The sequence below is a fragment of the Aythya marila genome, assembly GCF_965140915.1.
Source record: "Aythya marila genome assembly, chromosome: 9".
Lineage (NCBI taxonomy): Eukaryota > Metazoa > Chordata > Aves > Anseriformes > Anatidae > Aythya > Aythya marila.
The window spans coordinates 2,134,756-2,158,845 of NC_139050.1; the positions used below are offsets into that span (position 1 = coordinate 2,134,756).

Here is a 24,090-nt window from a genome sequence, read left to right on the forward strand (position 1 = left end):
CATGTCAACAAAGAATTTGAAAATATAATAAACTTTAGCTTTTGAAACTACTAACAGTAGATTCACTTTATATTAAGTCTTGAATGAGATTTTATAAATGAAGAGCAAAACATCACCCAGCACTGAAAGCTCTAGAGTACCTTTACCTCATCCTAACAACTAAAGCATGCAGTTATGGCTCATCATAGCAGTTCCTTCCAAAGATTTATATGTATATATATACAAATGTATAGATATAGATATGCAAATCCTGTCATGACACTCCTGAAAGATTAGTCCTGAAAGTTTACATCATTAGAAAAAAATGCACAAGGTGACAAGCCCACAAAGAAATGGGATCCTGTTTGCTCCCAACATGGAAATGCAAAGATATATCTTAATAATTCTTATGGGTCACTAGAACCCATAATTTGGGACATTTTAACAACTAGTTTATAATTTAAATTTAAATTAAATTTAATTGAAGTCTACTAAATTGCAAATATTTCTTGTGTTTGTTTTCACGTTGTTCAGCAATGCAGTACAAAATGGGGACCACAAAACATGAATTTGGGATAATTAATGGTGCTGCCACAGGGTCTACAATATCTTCCCATATACTATTAGGTTTTTTTGCCTCTGAAATTTGTTTAAAATAATTATTCTGATAGCTCTCACTTTTTCTTTGTTAGATCTTATTAACTGCTATTGGATATTTATTTTTAGAAGCTCAAACATATTAAGAAAAGTACATGAGCCCACTGAAAATGAAGAAAATATCTCCATAGTAACAATCCTGGTAGAGTGATATATGACTGTAGACAGATTGACAAACTTCAGCCCTGATTCTGTATCTTTGGAGCCCAAAAGTGATTTCAGAAGTCTAAATCCTCATCTTCTCTCCTCTGTAGTTATTTGGCAGAAATGATTGATTTTTTCCAGATGTGGATAAATATGAAAATTTATATTTTATATTAGTTTTTATATAATAAGATGGAAATGCAATCAGGAACATCCCCTAAAGGCAAATGAGTATTTTGGCTTTGCTTGTTTTTTTCACAGAAGAAATCCTACCATAATAATGTATTTTAGCTTTATTTATAATATGTCTAAATGATATCTTAAATACTTTGTTTTGAAATGAGTACTTCATACCGATATACATATAATGTGGTAAAATCATCACCTATGGAATAATATTCTTGATAATAAAAAGATCATGTTATATTTTAAAGGCACAGGTTCTTAAAAATGCACTCAGGATTTTTTTTTCTCTCTTGACATTACTGTACCATCCCTGTAACTGTACTGTGCTGTCATTTGTGTAGTCAGGATCTGAGCCAGTTCCCAGGTTCACCTGTGTAAACCTGACTAAAGCTAAATCCCCTCAGTTTCCACGGAAGCTTTTATAACTTAATTGCTGTTTCTGTATTTTGCCAGTTGTCTGTGTCAAGTTTTCATACACAAATCAGAGAAAAACACGTTACTGGGACTATCTAAAGCATATGATAAAATAAATGGTTTTAAAATCTACCCTTGAAATGGGATTCCTTTTCCATTCATCTAAATCATTCCATATACCAAGGAAACATTGTGATAGAGTAGTTAGTTACAGGCAGGAATCATAATTGTTTTCTCTCTCTCATTTAAGTTGTTCGAGTTCATGAATTTTTTGGCTGAGAATGTCATCTTCTGTTACATGGGACTTGCACTATTCACATTTCAAAATCATATCTTCAATCCTCTTTTTATTTTTGGTGCATTTGTATCCTTTGCTCTAAAGTATTTATTTGTGTTTATATATTTATATATGTTAATATATTTATATTTCTGGGTATGTATAAAGAACATATGCTCCATTTAAAATAAATAAATAAATAAATAAATAAGTCAATAGCAAACCTACTAATTCCTTAGATGTTAAAAAAAAAAAAAAAAAAAAAAAAAGCAATTGACTTTATTATGCATATCTCAAAAACTGCCTCACTGCATGTAAGTTGGTGGTCTTAGGGCTTCTGGTTTGCAGATAGATATAAGGCAAAGATAGAAGGCTTTAAGCCAGCTGGGGAATTTCTGACACTGGGCTTGATATTAGGTTTAGAGTTGGGGTAGGAAATTGGGAAATGTATTGGGACAGATCTGTGTGACAAGTGCAGGCACACAAAATCTTTCTGCTCATACAAAGCCAGTGTAGATCCACAAACTGTAGAGCTGCCTCCAGAGAGTGCCATAAGCAGAACTTCCCAAAACTACATAATTATATGAAGTCCTGAAAAAACTCCAACAGCTTAGCATTGCTCATATCTTTCCTTCATTGAAGGGAAGGAATTTCCTTCTTGAAATTTGATATTTCTAGTGTACAGGGAATTATTTACATCATGAGTGCCCTAGAGGCGGGTAGGAAAGTCTGTCTTCAGTTCTCAGTTCTGCCATGGTTTCTCAGCAAATTCATTTTACAATTCATTTTTACAATTCATTCATCAAATTACTACAAAAAAAAAAATCAAGCAGTGGTCCTTTGCTCATTACTTTTTGATGAACTACAGAAGCTTTGAAAGTTGGAATCACACTGTTACTTGCAGTAATTATATGTGCAATTTCCAAATGAATAATAAGAACTGCATTCCAGTTTCCTTCACTAAAGGTTGCTTTAGATGGCAGAGATGAGCCCAAGAGCCCATTGCAATGACCCAAGTGCAATATTGTGTCCTGCAGTCCCAGCACAGAGAGACAGCTGAACACGAGAGCAGCACTCAGCAACCCAGATGGGAGACTGTGTTGCAGAGCACTGTAGGGACCCTCTCCCTTGTTCCCTCACACTAAGAACCACCAGACTGCAACAGAGTTGCACTAGTATGGTGAGCACAGGTAATGTGAAGCAACCACTGCTAACGCTTCTTCTCCCAGGTCCGTGGGAGCTTTAAGCAGGCTCTTGGTCTCATAGATAGGATGCATCCAGACATTGCCACTCATGTGCTTCATTGGTTCTGCACTCCACAGCATGTCTCAGACTCTTGCAGCTGTAATTGAGCCCTAAGAGTCACAAGACAAGGGAAGGACAGCAGCTGCTAAAAGCATGTATAAGGATATACGATTGTCTTTTTTTTTCAATCTGAAATAGTGTTATGTTTCTAATTAAAGCTACTTTCATGATAGTTCCACAGGGCAGTAATAAAGAACCCCTTTTGAAAAATCTCAAAAAAAAAAAATGCTGGATATAGACAATATGAATCCTCAGGAAATAAGAAAGTAATCATGTCCAAAAGCACATTTATTCTTTGCAAATTGCTGCTGAAGGAGATAATGCCATCCCTGAAATTGATGATGGGCATTTTACTGAAGGACTGTAGATGAAGTCACATATGATACAAATTTGATGAGTGAAAGTAGAGTGATTGAATTGGGATATATAATGATCAATCTGAAAACAGGATGTCCGGGGAAGACAGTCTCTGCCACTGTATGGTTTTATAATGAGGTTGGAACCAGAAAGATGTAAAATACAAAGGAAGATAATCTCATATTCATTTTAATTACACTTTTAAAATAACTATGAAGAAATACTGGATTTAAATTGACTGTTCTTTCAGTAGTTTCTCCACCATTTTCCTTAACATCTTACATTTTAGGTGGCAGTTTTTATAGCAAGAGCTTGCAACATATATCCACTTTCCTTCCTTTTGAATTTGGCTCGAAAACAAAAGATTCCCAGGAACTTTCAACACATGATGATGTTTTCAGGTAAGTGCTATTTTGGTATTTTTCCTGTCCACATTTAACTACTAACATAGACAGTCATCTATCACTAGAAGTCACATCTGTCATAAAGAAGTCATCATTTTAGTACTCAAGATAGCCTCCTCAAAGCCATTGAAGCAAATGGACATACTCTCAGCAATTCGCTGTGCTCTGGACTTATTTTAGTTAACTTTTTTGGAAACCTGTCACTCAGAAGCCAGTCTTTTAATCTGTTGTCCCTCATCCTGTCTCAACACTTCCATGCCAATTTGGAAATATCGTGTTTACATGTTGAGTTGTTTGAGAGGCATTTGTAGTATATCTAGCAGTATGCTCATCTACCAGGAAATAAATACCCAACTTTAAAGGTGTTAGTACTGATACTCAGATCATGGTCTTTGGCAATTCTTTTTAACTTACGTGAACAGTTTGCCTTTGAAACATGAGATTAGGAGACCTTAATTCCACAGACATTTTCATGTGTTTTCCAGCCTGATATCTAAGGACTTTACCTTCTAAATTCAGGTTTACTTTCTAAATAGTGGTTATATTCATTTTAAAATCTGATTAGCAATGAAGAATTAAATAATTAAATAAATAAATAAATAAAATCCAGGAGAAGGAGCCATCTTCTATTCTCAGAGCATCATCCACTGATCCACTGAATTGTTAAAATATCAGCTGGAAACTATATTTTTGGACTTGCATAAGCTAGAAATACTTCCACTTGACTTTCTGAGGCTACTTAGAAAAAAACGCACTAATAAGCTAAGAGTATTTAGTCACTGAAAGACAGAAACACAGATCCCCCTATGCCATTTATGAAATCATTTTTTTAAAGTTAGAAAGTCATAACTTTTTTGTCTTTTTCTTGCTTTTTATACAAAAAGGTATTCCAATTTTTAATGGATAAAAGTTCTTGATTGACAGCCTTGCTGTACACTGATCCATTTAGCCAGGTAGCAAGTAGAATACAATGCACTACATTTCAAGCTTCTTCATCAGGAATACTCCTCATCAGGGTGCCTCATTTAAGCCTATATAATTCCATATCTCTAGAGAGCAGCACAGTAGTTCATTTCTACATCCATTCAATCCTTCTGCTAAAAGCTGCCACTGAAAATGTCAGTTAATACCAACTAGATTGTAGTCAGAGATGATGACACACGTTCATTACAAACTGGCTTTCAGACTGCCTGCTCATCTACAATTGTTAGTGGTGTGAGATATATATGTAGATCACCCTGATAAAGCTAGCAGGTGGCCAACTAAACAACAGCACACACACAAAATAAATAAATAAATAAATAAACTTGCTATCATTAGTTATCCAGTTTCCAAGCCTCATTTTTCTTTTCTTTTTGCTCAGATAAAGTATGGATTTCAAAGTATTCTAAAATATATCTTATTCATCAACTTTTCTGTCCTTGTTTCTCCAGTCAAATTTCATTCTCCACCGAGCTAGAAGCAGAAAGCAGCCAGTGAGGACTCACTGTGAGAGTACACATTAGCTTCCCAGCATAATCTGGCAGCTGAAAACCAAAAATGGTAGTATTGAAAATTTCTAAAATGCAAATGTTAAAATAGTCAGAAAGTATTTTTAACTGTTTTCAAAAAGATACTGTATTTTGTTGAGAGAAATATCTTTAAAATATTTTTTTAAATAAATTGCATAATCTGCCAGAAGACCAATAAGGACTCACTGCCTTTCATACTACCAGCAGTTTCGCACTTCACTGATGTGTGGATTTTCCATGTAATTGCACTTTATTATATGTATTAAGATGTATGCTCAGTTACCAATAATGTTCTTATTTACTACAAACTGATCATCCTGTGTATAGTGATAAACAGAGAAGACAATGACTGCCAGAAAGAAGACACATTTCTGATACGAGTAAACAAGACACTGAATTTGCATTTGGAGGAACGCCCTCACTTGCTTCGTGCCAGTGCCTACACAAGACTAGCAGAGCTTTTGAATCAATGTTCTGGCATAGCTTCAGGTTCCAGTAGGCCATGGAGAAAACTGGGCTTCAGTCACCACATCATCACACACGAAGATGTGAAAACAAAGAATTTGAGATTAGTTTTGCCTTTGATCATATTGCTACCAAATGCACCCAATATTACTATTTTCTTTACAGAGTTTTATGGCCATAGTCACCATGCATATCAAAGTCTGAAAAAAAGCACTTAAGATTGGGCAAGTACATTGCCAGTTAGCATCTGAGTACACCTGACTTTGCCAAGAATTTTACTGAAGTTACTAAATATACTTTTTGAGTACTAATACATTTGAGAAAAGGTGGATGAGTTAGTCTTGGAAGTGGATAATGTAGCATTTTAATTTATTATATTCCTCATCTGTTTGTGTCCCTCTTCTAGCATCATGTTACAGAGGGTAGATTCACTTTTACAATTATGTTTAATCATGATTCCTGATAAAAACACATTGTAAATCAAAATTAGATTAGTCTATGTGTAATTAAGCCTCAGCTTCTCAAATTAAGTTCAACATCAGCTAAAATGAGCAGGCCAGCAGTCTCAGCTCATGTGAAAAAGAAATATTTTCATGTGTTAAATTTAATTTGAGGTAGTCATCTAGATTACCACTTTAATCACCAGAAAAAGACCATGTTAATGGTGGCTCATTTGCTCCTCAGGCACATGTTTAAAATGAGCTGATGCTTTTTATTTTGAAGAAAATAGTAAAGCATAAGCATCTTTAGAGATGTCTTTTACATAAAAGCAAAATCAATGACAAGTCTCCTTGTTGACTTTAGTGTCACTTTCATAAAAGCAGAAATTTTAAACCTCTGCCACTGAAGCAGTTCAGCTAGTGTAACTACAGCCTGGTGCTGCGTTGCAGAAAAGGCTTTGTTTTCTCTGGATAAACTGTTCATCTTCTATACCAAATGATTCGTAGCCTAGCTATGCACTCTTAAAAAGCTTTAGAGTTCCACTACAAAAACTAGGGTTTTTAGCTGTTGATTAAAAGATTTTGCATAAGCCATCAGTACCTTACAAAAGTTTCAATAATTACGTTTAATCTCTTGATATTTGCAAAGATTCAGTGTGCATTGTATACATGCAATGGTTTTGCTCTCTACATATATTTTATAGATTATATTTTTTTAGAAAACTAAAATAAATTTAAATAGATTAATGAACAACATAAGAAAATAGAGAGTATTATTTGTATTATGCATCCTTAGGTGTGGAAGCATTATTTTAAATATATGAAAGGACAGGCTTTATTTTCCTGTCCTTTTTAATGTGTCACTGTATGAGGACCTATTTAATTAGCTTGTTACTACCCATGGGGCTTTTTTTAAACTCAGTGTTAGCTGTTTTGTCCATATTTGTAAGATTTTATGTTTACTATGTTTACTCAGGTATATAATTTTATGACTATTAAAATTTAATATCATTTTTAATATAAAATATAAAATGTTTAATATAAAATTATGTTTAATATAAAATTATTCACAACAGGGAATTCAGTGGATAGAAAACAGATGTGTAATTATTATGTGATTATCATAGAGGTTTCATTGTCCATTTTTGCTAAGTTGCTTACACTTGCCTTAAACACCGTGCTTTCAACTACTGTGATTCAACAAATTATAGTTATGATTGTGGCTGAAAATCCTTTCTGCCCTTGGAATCAGGTTTGGGTAGGAAAGAGTAAAATTCTATTTCTCCATCACATTAAGTTCACCATTCTCATCCATTTTTCAGGTTTACGTGGTGCAATAGCATTTGCATTGGCTATTCGAGACACAGGATCCCAGCCCAAACAAATGATGTTCACAACAGCACTGCTTATTGTGTTTTTCACCGTCTGGGTATTTGGTGGAGGCACAACACCAATGCTCACATGGCTTCAGATCAGGTTAGTACTCACTTTACAAGATTAACCATCAAAATATAATGCAATCACTATGCACACTGTGATTATTACATTCCTAGAGCTTTCTAAGACTTAATTATGCACTTTTTAATAGAGTTTTACAAGCACAGAGCAAGTATTTAGCTACCTGGTAGAGGTAGCTTTAGACCACAAAGAACAGGTTCTTCCCAGGCCTGTTAAAGATGTGGACCTGGCTCAAATCTGTCCTTATTTCCTAAATTTGTTTCACTACTAATGCTTTTAAATACTGTGAGTGTCCTCCTCACTGCTGAAAAAAATAGCTATGAAGGCAGATCTTCCCCTCATCTATAAATGTGTATTTATTATACAAACATGTCATATAGAATGTATTTCTAATTATACTGTGAATAACCAAAGAAATCTACCTACTTTTGTATACCTTTCAACCATTAATTTGTTGCTCACTGTCTTATATATGCTCCTCACAGCATTATTTTCTTGTTATTAGACACTTGTATTTACAGACAGCAATGAATGACAAAGAAGGTTGAATGAGAAAAAAGAGAGATGAGAAAACTGGTACAATGAATATTTAATTTAAAGATGGTGTTCTGCCCAACATGTTTTTTTTAAAATCCCACCTTTAACAATAAAAGTTTAATGCCATAGCTGAGTCCCTGCAACTGTTCACAATGTCTCCAAAGAAAATCTCAGTATGAATATAGATTTGTAATTCACAATTCCATATCATTTATCCTATATATAGCACACACTTTGCTTGTTTAGAAAATTATGTCTGATTAACAAGCCTTTGTGTCAGACTGTTGCTATAAAATACCAGCTGAAGATAACTAAATTGAAGATTTAATAAAGAGCAGAGATAAAGGTTTGAAGACAAAATAAGAGACAATGTAAAAATGCACTGTATAAACATAAAATACACTGTATAAACATAAAACGCAGGCATCCATATGCAATGTTGGGGCTGTTTCCATGATGTTTGATTTTTTTCACAATATCTCTCATGTGACATAATGCCAATCAAGTTAATAGGGTTTAAATATACTCCTCCACTCTCAGTCAATCTTTCTGAGATTTGCCATTTTTTCACTGTTGGTCAGCAACAGAGTTGCTCTGTATGGAAGCAGATATGTGGGTGAGGAGGAATAATCTGGCTGGATCTCGTGGACCATGTTGCTATAATGTAAGATTAAGAAACAATTTTGAAAATACAGTAAGGGAAACAGGAGCTGGGAGCAGTAGTCACATGTCTAGTCTAAGGAAGAACTTATCTCACTAAATGCCTGTCCTACTCCAGCTCTTTAGGAAATTTTTAAATGATTGTTGTTGCAAGCTTTCAGTAATACAAACAACTTAATTGATACGGTGCCATTTCTTCAGCTACTAGAGGTACTACCAGAGGTGGGAAGACCCACAAGACCACAAACAAGGGGCTGATACACACATTAACTATTCATTCTGTTCAATGCAACCATGTGCTTCTTACTTTAACTACCTGTACTGTTGATTTTATCAGGGAAGTAGATAGTCATTATTGTTCTGAAATGCTCATCTATTTTCAGATCTCCTCTGAATCCCACCAGATCTGCCAGAATCTAGATTTAGTAACCAAATAGTTTGGTTTTGTAACTGGACCTAGATTTTCTTCCTAAAAAGCTATTAGGTTTGCAATGCCAACTTAAATTCTTACATCAAAACACTCAGCTTCACAAATTATGAATGTACGGTCAAGCTAAGATAAAATTTTAAATAGACATTTTAATTACAAATGTAATTTAAGGTCCCAATTTCTTTCTAATGATTATATATAACGGTCTTTATAATTTATTACACCCCACTATGGAACTTTATCTGCCTGCATTTGTCATCTTAGTCCTAAGTAAATAATTTGCTAAATAATTTTATTTAAGCTAGTGGTAATTCATAACAATTAATACCTGAAGGGTTTCCAGAGGACTTGGATTTGCCAAGACAGTTATAGGGCTGCTCCCTGTTATACCACCTTGCTTAGGACATGGTCCCCAGTATGCCTGCAGCTGTGGCTAAAGGGCAGTTCTGAGCTGCATTTATCTTCAGTTGTTTTGTTTTGTTTTGTTTTGTTTTGTTTTAATAAAATTAGAAGGGAGAGGCTGAATTTTGTTATGCTAGTTTGGAGGATTTTGCTCATGAAGCCAAAAGTGACTGCATTATGCGTATAAAATTGATGTAATTGCCTGTGAAGAAAGTCAGTGGAAGGGGTTGTTATAGCATTAATTACAGGAAAGAAAAATAATTAAAATAAAATAAAATAAAATAAAATAAAATAAAATAAAATAAAATAAAATAGGATGAAGCCAGTGAAATGCTGAAACTATATCTGTAGAAACAGAAAAAAGACTGATCTCACAGTCACCCAAAAGTGTCCCACTGATATGATGTTAGAACCATCCCAAGGCAGTATGAAACCACTTCTGGAGTGATTCCACTGTGCTTTAGGGAACCAGATTTACCACTACTCTTCAAATCCAAAGTATAGTGTGAGATCAGTTAATCTAAAAATAGAAATAAGGTTACACACATTGTTAAAAATTAAGTAAGTACTTACAGGAAATGAAAAATGCATGAATGGTTGCATTGAGGTCACAGCAATAACATCAGATTTCCCTATACCACCTATGAGTTACTGTACAGATAAACCTTCTCAAGAAACAGGAATGGGCAAAAATACAGTGATCAGGCGAAAAAAAGTCCATTTTTGAGTGCTCTTTTATTGTCAATTAACCATTTCATCATAAAATGATTATTTATTCAGTGTGGGTTTTGGGGGATTGTTTGGTTTTTGCTTTGTTTTGGAATAGAAGGTATTCAGAGGATAATAAAGAGGAACATGTGATTTCTGAGACTATTTAGGTGAATGGAATCTTATTCATATTCATTCAATCTCTACTAGTCCCACTAGCTATTCCGCTAGCTATGTGCAATAGGCTGCAATTCCTATCAGTAGTTTAGAATACGCAACTCAACTCATCAGGTTTTATCAAGTTAGTCTTATACTAGAGGTAAGTGTTTGAGTTTACATGTTACAGACCAATTTACCCACATTTTGGTTGTAAAACATAAATGAATCTGTCATCCATTAGGTTGAAGACATGTAAAAAGATATTAATTGCATATAATTAATACAATATATTTACTATCAACTTTAACACAAAATATTACAGTGTTAGCTAAAGTAAAAGACAGTATTCAAGATCGGTATGGCCTACTTATTTTATATTATTCTCTACATTATGCTTCAATGACTTATTGCATACTCTGTAATTTACAGTGTGAAATCCTTATAATTGTAACCAAGATTAGTCATATATCAACAGAGCACCAGGAAAAAAGAAACGATAATTTTTAAGTAGCAGTAGAGATAGTCTGCTTAAAAATCAGTCTTTGTTTCCATATCTGGAATTTCCATAAACCTCCACTGATCATGACAGCAATAGCATTAGATCTGTTTTTCTTTTTTCTAGTTGACATTCAACAATGTAAATAAAACCTGTCACTATTTTTAGAGAAAATATATGTCCTTAGAGATAACTAGCAGCTGACTTCTTCCAGGAGTATGTATGGCTGATACAAAACTTCTGAATTGTTGCCAAAATATATAGGTTTTTGTATTATCAAAACTAACCAAGTGTTACTGAAAAAGACTCCACTTCCATTTCTTGCAGTGGTATCTTTGAGCTATCTCACAAGGCTAGCTGTGCTGAGAGTTTTCTTAAAAATATGCTTAAATGGATCCTAAGAGTTCACCCAATTTTATTAACAATTATAAGTCCCTTCATTTAACAAATGAATTATATTGAAATATATGCCCCTACGTAAACTGTACCTTGAATCTAAGAGAGATTCTTAAAGCCTTGGAAATCTGACTCACTAATGGCAGAATTTATGTTTACATGCATCTATATTCCAAAATTTTAAAAGAAATCTATATGAATCATTCTAGTTATTTTACTAATATATTTACCCATGCAGAGTAGCCTTCAAAATGGGTCTTAAAATTCTTGTCAGTCTGAATCATTTTAAATTTTGTTCTGAAAGAATATGGCATACGTTTTCCAAAATGTCTTATTTATTCTAGCTGTCTCCTTTTTTCAGACACAGTGATTTTAAACTCCAAGTTTCAGGAAGTGTATTGCCTTTCTGAACATTGGGTCCTATTTAAATGTTCTCCATTGTCTGGCAGAGTAACATACCATTTCTGAGCATAAAGGCACATGCACAGTCACTGTATTATCAGCTGGCATTCTGAGAGAACTGATTGCACTGTGTCACTAAATAATACCTTATCTTTTTGTTTATCTGAGACTTATAACTAGAAAAAAAAAAACTTTCTTTATTCCCCATGTGAAAGGACTGCAACATGCTGTGCCTGACAGACTATGAATAAATCTGCATCAGTATATGAGAGTAATATCACAATATATCAGCAGCAAAACAAAGATAGCCATTTAAGCATGAGTTCACAGTCAAATTGAAGTGCTCAATAGATGTGCCTTCAGAGATGTTGAGTATTACCTGCTAATGCTATTGGATCTACGTCTCTCCTCATTTCTCATACACTGATTAAAAATAGCAAGCTACATCTTACAGTAAACCTGCAATGAGTGGTTTCAAATAAAGGATTCTCCTGATAGGCAGAGAAGAAATACAAAGCAGTTAATAAAACATGTCCTCTAAAAGTATTGTTGTGCTAAGTATTAAGTCTTGTTTGTTTATCATCACCTCCCATGTAAATGTTTGTCAAGGGATTCCCAGATTCTGTGCTTTTTTTTTTTTTTTTTTGCATCAGGTCTTCAGTGTCTAAGATTTTTATTCCATATTCTGAATAAACAAAAAGCATCATTAAATAGTAACTTTTAATACTGTGCCTACCCAGCCATTGCCTTTGGTATGTATTTTACAAACTGGCTGCAAATGTCTGTGTGCCTGGCTGCCCTTAAAACATGCCCTATCTAGTTCACCTAAAGCTTCAGTTCCAGACCTCCAACTTTCTCTAAACTTCAGTGCCAGAGGCCTGGCACACCACATTTTTGGGGGATGGCCAAGGCTGCCCAAATTCCCATTGTTAGCAGGAGCATCTCTTCATTGAACTGTTCTATGAGAAAGCACCAATCCCGGAAATGAAATAAATCAAAACAAGCTATTCTTCTAATATTCAAACCTTCCCTAACTTCTAAATGACCCAGGCTTTCAGATTTGCTTTCAGAGATTTCCCAGAGCTCTGCTGATTGTTTCTACTGTTCAGATTCCAGCTTTATAACCACCAGCAGCTATTTCTCATTGCCCATCAAGTCAAAACTAAACCTAAAAATGTTAAGGCACGCTTCCAAAACTTCCTATGCATGGATGGAGACAGAAGATCTCTGATGATGAAAAACATCTGATCATTCATTCATACTACACCGGCATAAATATAGCATACCTTAATATAGTCAATGATCTCTCAGAATATAAAATATAAAAATAAGTGTAAAAAATGTCACTAAAAAAAAGCCTAATGAATGTAACAAGAACAAGAGGTAAGGATTCTTATCCTCTAATTTGAAAGTCCTCAGACCTAACTGTTTGAAGTGAGTAGATAAGCAAAGGGGCTATCATTACTGCAGAGACACTTCTCTGGTTTGTAAGGAAAATGATGCTTGCTGACTGGCTCTAACAGTAGATTGGAGGTAAACTGGGAGCAATATTGTTATTAGCATGAAAAAAATATTTGCCATTGTCAAGGATCAAGGATGCAATCCATATAGACGTAAAGACATGAAGGAAAGGACAAATCTGTTACAGATTATGTGAAGACATAACTCTATCAGTGATATGAAGCCACTGAAGTCAAAAGAGTTGTCTGAATGATGTGTTTGGTCCTTCCATTCATTCTTTACACACTGAATCACTCAATCAAACCAAATGTATAGCTCTTATAGGGGTTTACCCCTATCTATTTTGACTGTAAATCTGCATTGAGTAATTCTGAAAGAACATAAGAACTCAAACTAAGAACTAATTGGAGTACTCACCAACTTGTAATATACTGCTATACTGGCAAATTTAAACTCTTGAAGATTATAGTTTTACTTTGATTTTTTGTTGCTCCACTTGTACAAGTTCATAAGCATCTGGATTCTTTTGTGGGTTTTTCTTTGTGGTATGGCTACAACACTGTTTTCTAAATTAAAAAAATATATATAAAGTTAAATTTTAAAAGGAAGAAAATTATAGGATTGCATCCAAAACACTTTGAGAATCTGGCATAGCTGTTAATGCTTTTGAAATATGGCCAACTGTTCAATTGTATCTCCTCTGAGACATAAAATTACATGTATAACATTATTCAGTGTTATGGTGAAAAAGTAGGAAGATCAAAACACTGCTAACTCCTGAACTCCCACCTATTTCTGTATTACAAATCTACTGAATAGGATAGGAAATGAGCTTTCAACAAACATCAGCATCAAAAAGATATGAACCAGAAGAGTCCAATAACCTTGGGTATCCTGGCATATCTCTTTACAGTTAAATATTCTGTGAATAAGTTGTTCTTCCAAGACATCAAAATTTTGGGTCCTTCAGCAGGGAACTCTTTAATCCATTGCTTCAATTTCAAAATCTGAAATCATCATCTTGATCTCAAAAAATAATTTAGGAAAGGTTAATGTAGTGTGTTTGTTTACCAGAACATCTCATTAGAGATGCAGGTTGGCAGCAGGGTGAGGAAATGGACTACAAGCTGTGGCTTGGCTGCTCGTAACCATGGCAGTGGCTGTCTACCAAAAAAACCTGTTTGTTAAAGTAAGATTCCATGCTTATCCCAGCCCTTTATCAACTGGGTATAAAGTGCTAAAAGATAGAACATTATGATAGAGTGACTGGAGTCACAACATGACATTAGCCAGTCTTTTAAGTGCTACTGTTTCAGTAACAGAAATATACTTTTCATTATTCCCAAACTCTATGGTAGTATTCCCACGTCTGGCAGCAGCTGTGTACAAAGAGATGCTGCAAAAAGGCAGATTACAATGCCACAGTGGTAGCACTCTTCGCTGCCAATGTGGAAGCTTTCATCAGATACTTAAAGTACTGACCAAAGTTGTTCTTTCTGCCTTCCAGCAGCGGTCCTTCAAAAAAAAATAATAATAAAAAAAAAAAAAAAAAATAGGCTGTGGAAAGAATTCTGCCTTATCTAGAAAAATAACTGTGGTAAGAAGTCTAGTGGCTAAAATGGAAAAAGTATGATTGAGCCTCAGGGCAGGAACCCTTCCTTACCACAGCCTAAGAACAAAGGATGCACTTTCAGATTAAAACATTAACAGGTTGTTCTGGGCAAGGTGAATGATGCAGCCAGCATTACTATAATTTTCCAGTTATATAGTAAGATTGATATTTTTTGTTGTTATAATGACATACAGGTCTTTCTTATTAAAAATTCCAATTGAATTATTATTAAAAATCTACCTATTCCTGTGCTTAGACAGAGTTTAGCTCTGATTTGCTATCATATGCTTGCAGTATGTGGATAGAGCTGTTCGTTCTCCTTATTCAGATGGTAATTATAATAGAATTTTTCTTCTTCAAGACCACGTGTCAAATCTGTATGAATGGGATCTATGGGAGAGGTGGTGATGTAACTGGACCCCTACATTATTAGTGCTTAATCCCAACAAGGTATGCTAAATGGAAGTCTTTGGACAATACCAGCTTAAAAGTGACCTAATCAAGATATAGGCAATGTTAAAGCTCATGTTAACCGTTATTTTCCTATCAGCCTCTATTTGCCACATCTACTGTGCTGTGGGCACAAGGCTGGAATTGCTCGGCACTGTACCAGTGATCAAACCATTATCAGAAACTGCTCACTTTCACCTTTAACTTGACAGAAAATTCTTCTCAGGTAAGGCTTCTTCCTTCGTTATCCAGGTTGAGATTCCAAATCTTTACCTGATAACGAGATAGAAGCCTTTTAGATACTGAGATGGACACAATGTGCAACTGTCTGTTCTGTCTGGCATTTACAGCTTTAAGATGGTCAAACACAGCAAATTCAGGCAGAGGTCACACAAATCTCAGCCTAAACCTCATCTGAAACCGTTGGTACATGCTTGACAACCTCCTGCTGCAGTGCTTTAAGAGCAAACTGTCCTGGGCCCTTTTTATTTCTTGTCAGTAGTTAAGCTCCCCCAGATCCTGAGGCACTCTCTTTTAAAATACAAGTAGTAAGAATCATAAGATTTTTCTGACTATAATAAGACTGTCAGAGAGATAAAATGACTGTTCTTTGTAGATTTCCAAACTATAAAACAAATAATAGCAAGTATTAAACACACGTTCTATGCTGAATTGCGAAGTCCCATAGTCAAGAGCGGCTAGAAACCTCAAGTACATATAAGTTCAAAGGAGCTGAAGCTCCTAAGCCACTTTCAGAAGTTTGATTTAGACAGCTTTGTGTAATGCTAAATGGAGCAATGCCTTTGCAAATGTTACTGGGGTTAGAAGCTCCCCATTACATAGGCCTTTTATATACAGATGAGAAAGATGAAACTGGATGGTAAGCCAAAGTTTATTCTCAATCATTGTTATATCAAGAAGCATCAGCTTCTGCTCCACATTGCTCCCTCTGTGCCCCCGTTCTGTGTCCACCACTGCCACAAGTACTGCAGTGTCTGCGTGCTCTCATCACACTGCTGGGAGCACCTACAGGGTTTCTCATGCTGCCTTGGGGATAGCAAAGGAGAGGGCAATATGTGGAAAGGAAAACCAGTAACAAGATTACAGCACTGGGAGGAATGGTGTCCTGACCATCCAGGCTAAGAGGCTGCAGTCAGCTGAGGTGAACAGGGGTACCATGACGTGGTTCAGAAGAGCCCAGCCGGAGTACAGTGCTCTTTTTCTGACTTCTGCTCTGCTCACAGAGAAGGGCGTGAAAGAGTGCATTTCCTTGCAGTCATTTGTCATGAACTAGATTCATGCAGGAGATTGTTCTCAACTGCTCATTGTTTATTCCTAAATTAAGTGGAAGGTTTGCTCTGAGTAAATGCATCTCGGCTTTCCTTTTTAAGCCTCATGTAGGCATGCAAGGATTTTCCCTTCTGAAACACAGCTCGTCCTTGAGATACATACTCTGAAATCAACAGCCAGGAGCATGTGTTCACATCTTCAGGTGATCCATAATTCAATAGTTATAAATTATTACAAGCTTCTTAATTGTTTTGCTTGTATTCCTTTGAATATATTTCCCTGTCATCATTTGTCAAGAGAAAGGAAGGTCAGTTTAGAAAAGAAGGTTTAATTAAATGTTTTCTCTTGTCCTCGGCACATGCTGTCTTCTACAACTGTATTTCTTTGAGTCATATTTCCTCCAGAATCCTGGAAAACAATTTAGTGAAAGTGAAGGGTCTGTTGATTTACTATTGAAAACAGAATGTCAGCCTGAGTATCTTCAACTGTAATTTGCAACTGACCACAACACTGAGATAAACAGTTAAATTAACATCACTATGTTTTCAAGTAATGCTATATTTCTGTGCACTTCATACTGCTTATTATTTTGCTTTTAAAATACTCATAATCAGTCTAACTGGTATTCCGTCACCATACCAGAATAACTCCAATAAATGAAGCTCTTCCTTTGTTTCCTGGGTCAGATTCTTCTTTAGCAATAGTGCGGTAAGGGTTTTAAGTCCTGCTACAGTAAATACCTGTTGAGAGCCCAGCTTCAGCACAGCGACTTCTACCCACTGAGTTACTCTTAACCCATACATGCTTTCACTGGTAATGATACTGTCTTTGCCTAGAAAGTCTTTTAAATGCTAATGAAAGCTTCTGAAATCCAGAAACACCTCTAACTTAATGTAACAAGCCCGACCATTAACACTGCTGTTACTCTAAAATGACAACTGTACTTAGCTGGCCAGCTGTCTGTACCTATGAACATAATAAAGGACAGCATTTTGATTAACGTCTTTTATAATGATGATAGTTTGAATGTTGTTATGCTAAAAACATGAACTGCAGGCTGATACATGAGAGGCCATGTTTCTGCCTTCATAGGCTCTCCTCAGAATTAAGGCATTGCTAAGTGCAGATTCTCAAGTTTAAAAAATAATAATAATCAAAAATATACATTACCACTTAAAAGGTAAGTATGCCAGTTATGAATCACAACCTGAAAATGATTCTAAAGAAAATGTAACTAGGAAGGGTTTGAGTTCATGGAAGTCTGAAATAATAGCTCAGACAAGACACTGTTTCCCTGTTTATCAAAGAGGTGTTATCTGTAAGACACAGCTTTGCTGATGAGCCCCCCACACACACACTCCTGCACAATACTCTGGGTATGACAGAAAAATAGTAGTTTTAAGTTGACTGAGGCAGGAAACTGCATTGCATGTTACCTAGTAATTGGGTAACAAGTGATCCAGAAAGACAGAGTAAGAGGCAGACTTAACTTCAAATGTAAGACACTCAGCCTGTGTGAAGAACTATCAGCAATTTCAAGTTTGGCCAAGCACATCAGAGATCATTTCTGTGATGCATTTGATTAATTTGCATGGTGATCTGTCGATTACTCATGATACAGGTCACGGGGAGTGCAAGATCAGATTCTGGCTTATCACTTCATCCCCTTTGATCTGGTAGGACAAACTTGCTAAAACATTGGTTTATATCCTAGCTAAAGGTATTTTTAATACAAAAGTGTTACTAGATGTGATAATCTTCCTTTGCCTGGTGGTCTTTGCCACCAGTTTTCAACTTGCGGGTATGCATCACTTTAGTGTGTATGTAGCATCTACGAGAAATAGGGAATGGTCTTGTGTGCCTGATTAAAAACATATTAGGGAAACACATTCTGCTTCAAACCTGAAATGTTCAGCATCACACATGAGATATATCTCTGAGCTAAGAAAACTCTTCTTGGGGCACACCGACACCAAAAGGGTTAACACAATAACTACTTTGATAATAGTAGCTAGAGCAGAAGTAGCCCAGGAAATGCTATAAATCAAGAAGCTGTATAAAAATTGGACATTAAATGTATTGGATGTTATTATAAAAAGAGAAATTGGATAATTTCCTTTCCTTTCTATCTGAAAATGAGAAATTGTTCAGGGAATGAATCTCAGTGATCTGCTGAAATTCCCATCATTTACTTGCAAGGTACTTTCCTGCTAAGATAAGGTGTGTGTTTGATCTATTAGAGTTATTCACCATAGCAGTTTGCCTGAATGATACTAAACAAGGTTTATAAACATTTGTGTTGCAATAGTCAAAAAACAAAGAACAAAACACAGAGGACTTGGACTTTCTGTCTCCGACTGGAAAGGCAGTCCAGGGACACTGCTGAATGGGAGATTTGGGACTACAGTTGTGACTTGTGTGAGACGTGTCTTCTGCTGTCAACTCTGTTTGTCCTTACTGGCCTGAGGGGTCTAATGTCAGGCAGTATCCTAACATGATGGTTAAATCCCATCCCATATACTTTACATTCCTAGCTCCACATGGCTATAGAAAACAAAAAAGGAAAGATGAAATGAAGGATATACTTTTATTGCTAGAATATTTGTTATGAGAGGGAAAATTACATAGCACTAGGAAAGATCCACACCTTTCAGTTTACTGAAAGTAAAACTGGAATTTACAGTTAGATGTATTTTCCTCACCCCCCAACAAAGCAAAACAAAACAAAACAAAACAAAAAAATAGGGATTTCCAGATAATTATAAATAAGCCTATAGCTTGGCATATAATCTACCCAGCAACAATTTAGGACTTGTGTCAATTAAGGAATTTCTTTTGTTAGCTTTTAAAATACTGTTGCATTAATATGTCTGAGTAGGTAAAAAGAAAAAAGAAAAAAAAAAGTGTTCTTCCATTTCATCCAGTAATGTTTTTCTTCCTTTACAACATATCAAGGTAGCTTATATACAGCCACCAACATGATAAAGTTGCACAAACTACAAAGAAAAAAAAAAAGAAGCAAATAAACCTATCCAGAAATACTGCTAGGGAACTTCTTAATTGTCTGGGACCTCAGAACAAACTGCTGATTTATTACTTTATATCAAAATACACCAAATTAATTTGGACTTCTACCTAGTCCCCCAGAATTAAATGGATGCAAGCATAAACCCAGTTGATTTCAAGCATGTCCAAAAACTGAGTTACTGAGAGTGAAATAGAATGTAGAGAAAAGAAATTTGAGTCTTTAGAAGTCAGACATAGATATGTAGTAAGAAATCATGGCTCTAGAAAAAAAAAAAAGGTAAAATTTTACTGAGATGAAATTTATGTGCCTGGTTTGTAGGTATTGATCAAAATCCTCTTAACTCTCTGTACTATTGATCAGATTGATCAGATACTGTTGCTTTCTGCAAAATAATTACTCTGGAAACTCACTGAAATTTCATGTTTAAAGACCTGTGTAATAATGTCAGCTGGCCCAAAAAAAAAAAAAAAAAAAGGGAATGAAAATAATGTTATTCACATTTGTTCATTTGCTTTGTTTCCAAATTGTATACATTCATTCTTCATTTTGCTTGATAAATAAAATTGGAATTCCTTCAGGAAGAAAATATGAAATGAGTGTTTCATTTTGAATGGATGAAAGTTTTCATTTTGACTTAAAACATTATTTCAGTCTGAAAAAAAAAATATAAAAAATAAAAAATCTCAGTCTCTTTCAATTTATTTTAAGCTTTCCTGAGTTTTTTCTTCCTGATATCATGTATTTCACACAGTAGAAGAACATTTAATTCCATTTTTTAACTATACATGAAGTGTAGAGGGAAATAATAAATAAATAAATAAATAAAAATACAAAACTGTTTTAACTTCTTACAAGAAAAAAGATGCTACTTGGGACGAGCATTAGGCCTTAACAGTCTTAGGTGGTACACAGGCTAGAATATGTAGAAATCTTGTAAATCTAAACAAATAAAATCATATGTTGGTATAACTGCATAGCTGGTTTTGCAGAGTGAGTTAGTGACAGAAGAGAACTGTGTGACTTCAACTCTGCACTGAACATTGTGCATCTCTCCCTTCATCCATGCTCACTGTTCATAACTTTACAGCTTCCCCATGAAGGTGCCCTACTGGCTACATAAACAGAGCAAGGCAGGAGCAAACCTGATCTGTCACAATCCACTGGGAGTTTTGAGTTTTTATTTTTTCTTTACAAAAAAATAAAAAATAAAAAAATAAAAATAAATAAATAAATAAAAAGGTAGAAGGAAAGCTCTGGCTCCTTTGATACCAAATCTAGCAAATTGTTCCAGAGTTAGTTGAAGGTGAAAGGGTAATTAAAGCAGATATTTAATAACTTTGGCTTGGTATATCAGTATGGACTTTTAGAATTCAGTAAACAGCTAATTATGCTAGAACACAGGCTTTTTATACTGAATTATCAGTGCGGGAATGGACCAAAAGTGATTTGCTGGTCAGTACATCTATGAGATTTAAATGAGGAAATTACCTCTTATCTTAGTAAGGAAATAATTGATTTCAACATACTTAAAAATGTATCACCAGTTTCTGCATTTTCTTCTATTTATTCAAAGAGATTCACCATTTTTCACATAACAAATAATATATAAAGGAATCTTCAAAATGTGCATGAAATTATCCTGTTTTAATAAATCCAAGATGTTTTCCATGTACATGCAAATATATACCAGATGTGAAGCATATGAAGTCTTAGTTCAGGTCACTGCATGGAATGTTGTTTGTTAGGGTGTGTTTTGCTTTGTTTGTATAAATATCTGTATTCAATCTTCCTTTTTTCTTCTTCACTGATAGATATAATTTAGTGATGCTAAATACTCTTTCAAATGTTACTGAAACAGCAGATAGAGGAATCTTTGTTGGAAGGCCATCTATTACCCTAGTCAATTACAGTTCACTGAAGGCAGAGGAACAACACTTATGGCAAGCCATATATTGCTTTCTAATCAGAACTTACAAATTAACATTAAATGTAAATGATCATAGGGGACTTACAGCAGTTGCATTTTTTTTGGTGCTTCCAAATCACTTAGATCAATGCTTTACCCCTCGGTAGTATTTCCACTTGTGAGTCTAACCTTCCTCCTGACTGCATACAAGTTGTATTTAAAAATATTTTGCTATCTAACCAAAAAAATAATAATAATCTTGTAATCTTACAAGTAGGCAGGGTGCTCACTGTGACACTGAAATTTCCCTATTGTTTTAGCTATTCACTTACTTGTTGCATTAAGCCCAGTCAGGAATCACAGCATACATTCAGGTATTCTCCTCAAATCTTCTGAGACTTGGTCAGTCCCAGAGCTTTTTTAATCTCCACCCAGACATATTCCTGCAAATGCCATGGCAGCCCCTTTCCATCTGAGACACAAATGGAAACAAATGGAAACAAAAGAGGGCTTGACCTCTCTCTTGCCTGATACATTTAAATTTAATCTTTTATCTTAGTTTCCCAGTGTATCTTACCTTCACAGTTTTGCCTTTCAGATAGCAAGCTCCCTGGGTTTTCTCATACAATGCTGTCAGTCATACTACGCTAAATAGACTGTCAACATTCATCCTAACAAATAACTATAAAGAAAAAAAAATCTTTTCAAAAAGCTTAATTTATGGATTATTTTGTCAATAACTCTTTAGACAAGAATAAAGTTTTATTTTATAGGGCTTTTAAAAATTATAACAGCTTTTGCAGTTTAAGAATCAGCTTTCACATATATATTGTCTCTGGATCCCAATGTTATGCCTCAAACACTCAGCATATCCTTTAGATTTAAGAAGTCTTATAGTATTTACTGTATTATTTACAGTATTTACAGTATTTGCTGTCTTACAGTGTTTACTGATTCATTAGGTGGCAGGGTATACGGAATTTTAAGCATCAGACTTGCCTTTCAGCTATCAAGTTTCTTGCTCTCTTCAGTAACGTACGAACCTGGAGCCAGTGTCAAAGTGTCATATATTTATGAATACACCGACAGAGCTATCACATATGCCTGAAGTCGCTAGCCATAGAGAATTACTTACAGCCCCAGGAAAGCTGAATGTCAATGGCTAAAGACTGTCAGCCTAACGTTCATTTATTTTCTTGGCCTGTAGGCAGAAGTGTAATGTGCTTTGGGGATCTCTGATTGAGACAATTTCTCACTCTGTCCTTTCTCACTTTGCCTTTTCATTATCTTACGCAAGCTATTGCTTTCATTGTCATCACTGCTTGAATTCAGATGTTGGCTCATAGTAGCTATATACAACTTATTTTCAGAAGACAAAAACACAACAGGAATGAAGTAGAGTCTCTATCTTGACTATACTGCTGTAAATGATGAATATTTACAGTACATTCCATCTCATCCTCCCAGCACTCTTCTTCCAACACACTAGCTGTAAATGGCAGCCAAGTTCAACTGGGTGCTTCAGACTTCATGCTCAAGCTGCATATACATGTAGGTACAAGGTCAAAAAAAAAAAGTCTCCAGATATTCTTGTAAAAAGATTAAGACTTTAATTGATTAAAATGGAGTCAAACTTTTATCAATTTTATCAATCTTAACTACTCTGTTTCAGTACTATTCAACAAATAGGTGATGCCTTCCTCCTGGGTGTTCATAAAAGGCTTGTAAGCACTAGTGTAGACAGCATAAAATCTCAGAATAGCACACTTAGGAGAAAGTGCCCAGCAAACCAAACAAGAATGTCAATTCAGTTCATGGCCAAAAAAAATAAAATAATAATAATAAAAAAAAAAAAAATTGAAAAAAAAATAGAAAAATCAAGAGCTCTGCAGCCACTGTTGATGTGTGCTGACACAAAAGAGAAAAGCTGGTGTTCACATTTGAAATCTTCACTTTAGAACAGGCAAAGTATTTTCAAGAGCACAGTAAGTGACTGATATTTCCTAAATGCTTCTAAAACATGCCATAATGCAAATGTATGTACATCAGCTCAATTTCAGCAACAAAAGGAATGACCCAGAAGCCCAGGTCTGGTACTGTGTTCTTCTTAAGCTTCTACTCTCTCCATGTGAATGAATTTATTCTCAAGCCAGGCATATTTGAGAATGCGAGAGTACTTTGACAACATGAGAGTATTTGAAAAAAAAGAATATTTTATCAAAGCTATATGCTACTCCATGATTACCTTGTGATTAGCAAAACTTAAACTATTATGGGTGACATCTGGTCTAAGTGTGCCAACAGCACTTAAAAATATTTTTCCCCCTCTGGAAACTGTAATACAAAGACTTGGAGAGTCTACAAATATTAACACGTGTGCATTTATAATAGTAGCTTTTGCATTGTCCAGTATTGCAAACAGTGTGACTGTTTAAATGACCTTTTAAAGTCATTTTATTACTCTTTGTTGTTGAGAAGCAAACCATGGTAAAAGTGAAAAGTTAAATTTTCCATTAAGCAGTATTTATAACATTGTCTTCACAAATGACATTGTTG

General features: G+C 35.0%; 1 protein-coding gene across 1 annotated transcript in view; it reads left to right on the top strand.

Annotated features, from left to right (window-relative positions):
* SLC9A9 (solute carrier family 9 member A9) overlaps positions 1 to 24,090 on the top strand; it is a 226,536-nt gene that overhangs the window by 124,258 nt on the left and 78,188 nt on the right. Inside the window, exons 10-12 of the mRNA XM_082767482.1 lie at positions 1,631 to 1,744; positions 3,609 to 3,720; positions 7,462 to 7,615. Coding sequence (XP_082623608.1) covers positions 1,631 to 1,744; positions 3,609 to 3,720; positions 7,462 to 7,615 — 380 coding nt within the window. The remainder of the gene's footprint in view (positions 1 to 1,630; positions 1,745 to 3,608; positions 3,721 to 7,461; positions 7,616 to 24,090) is intronic.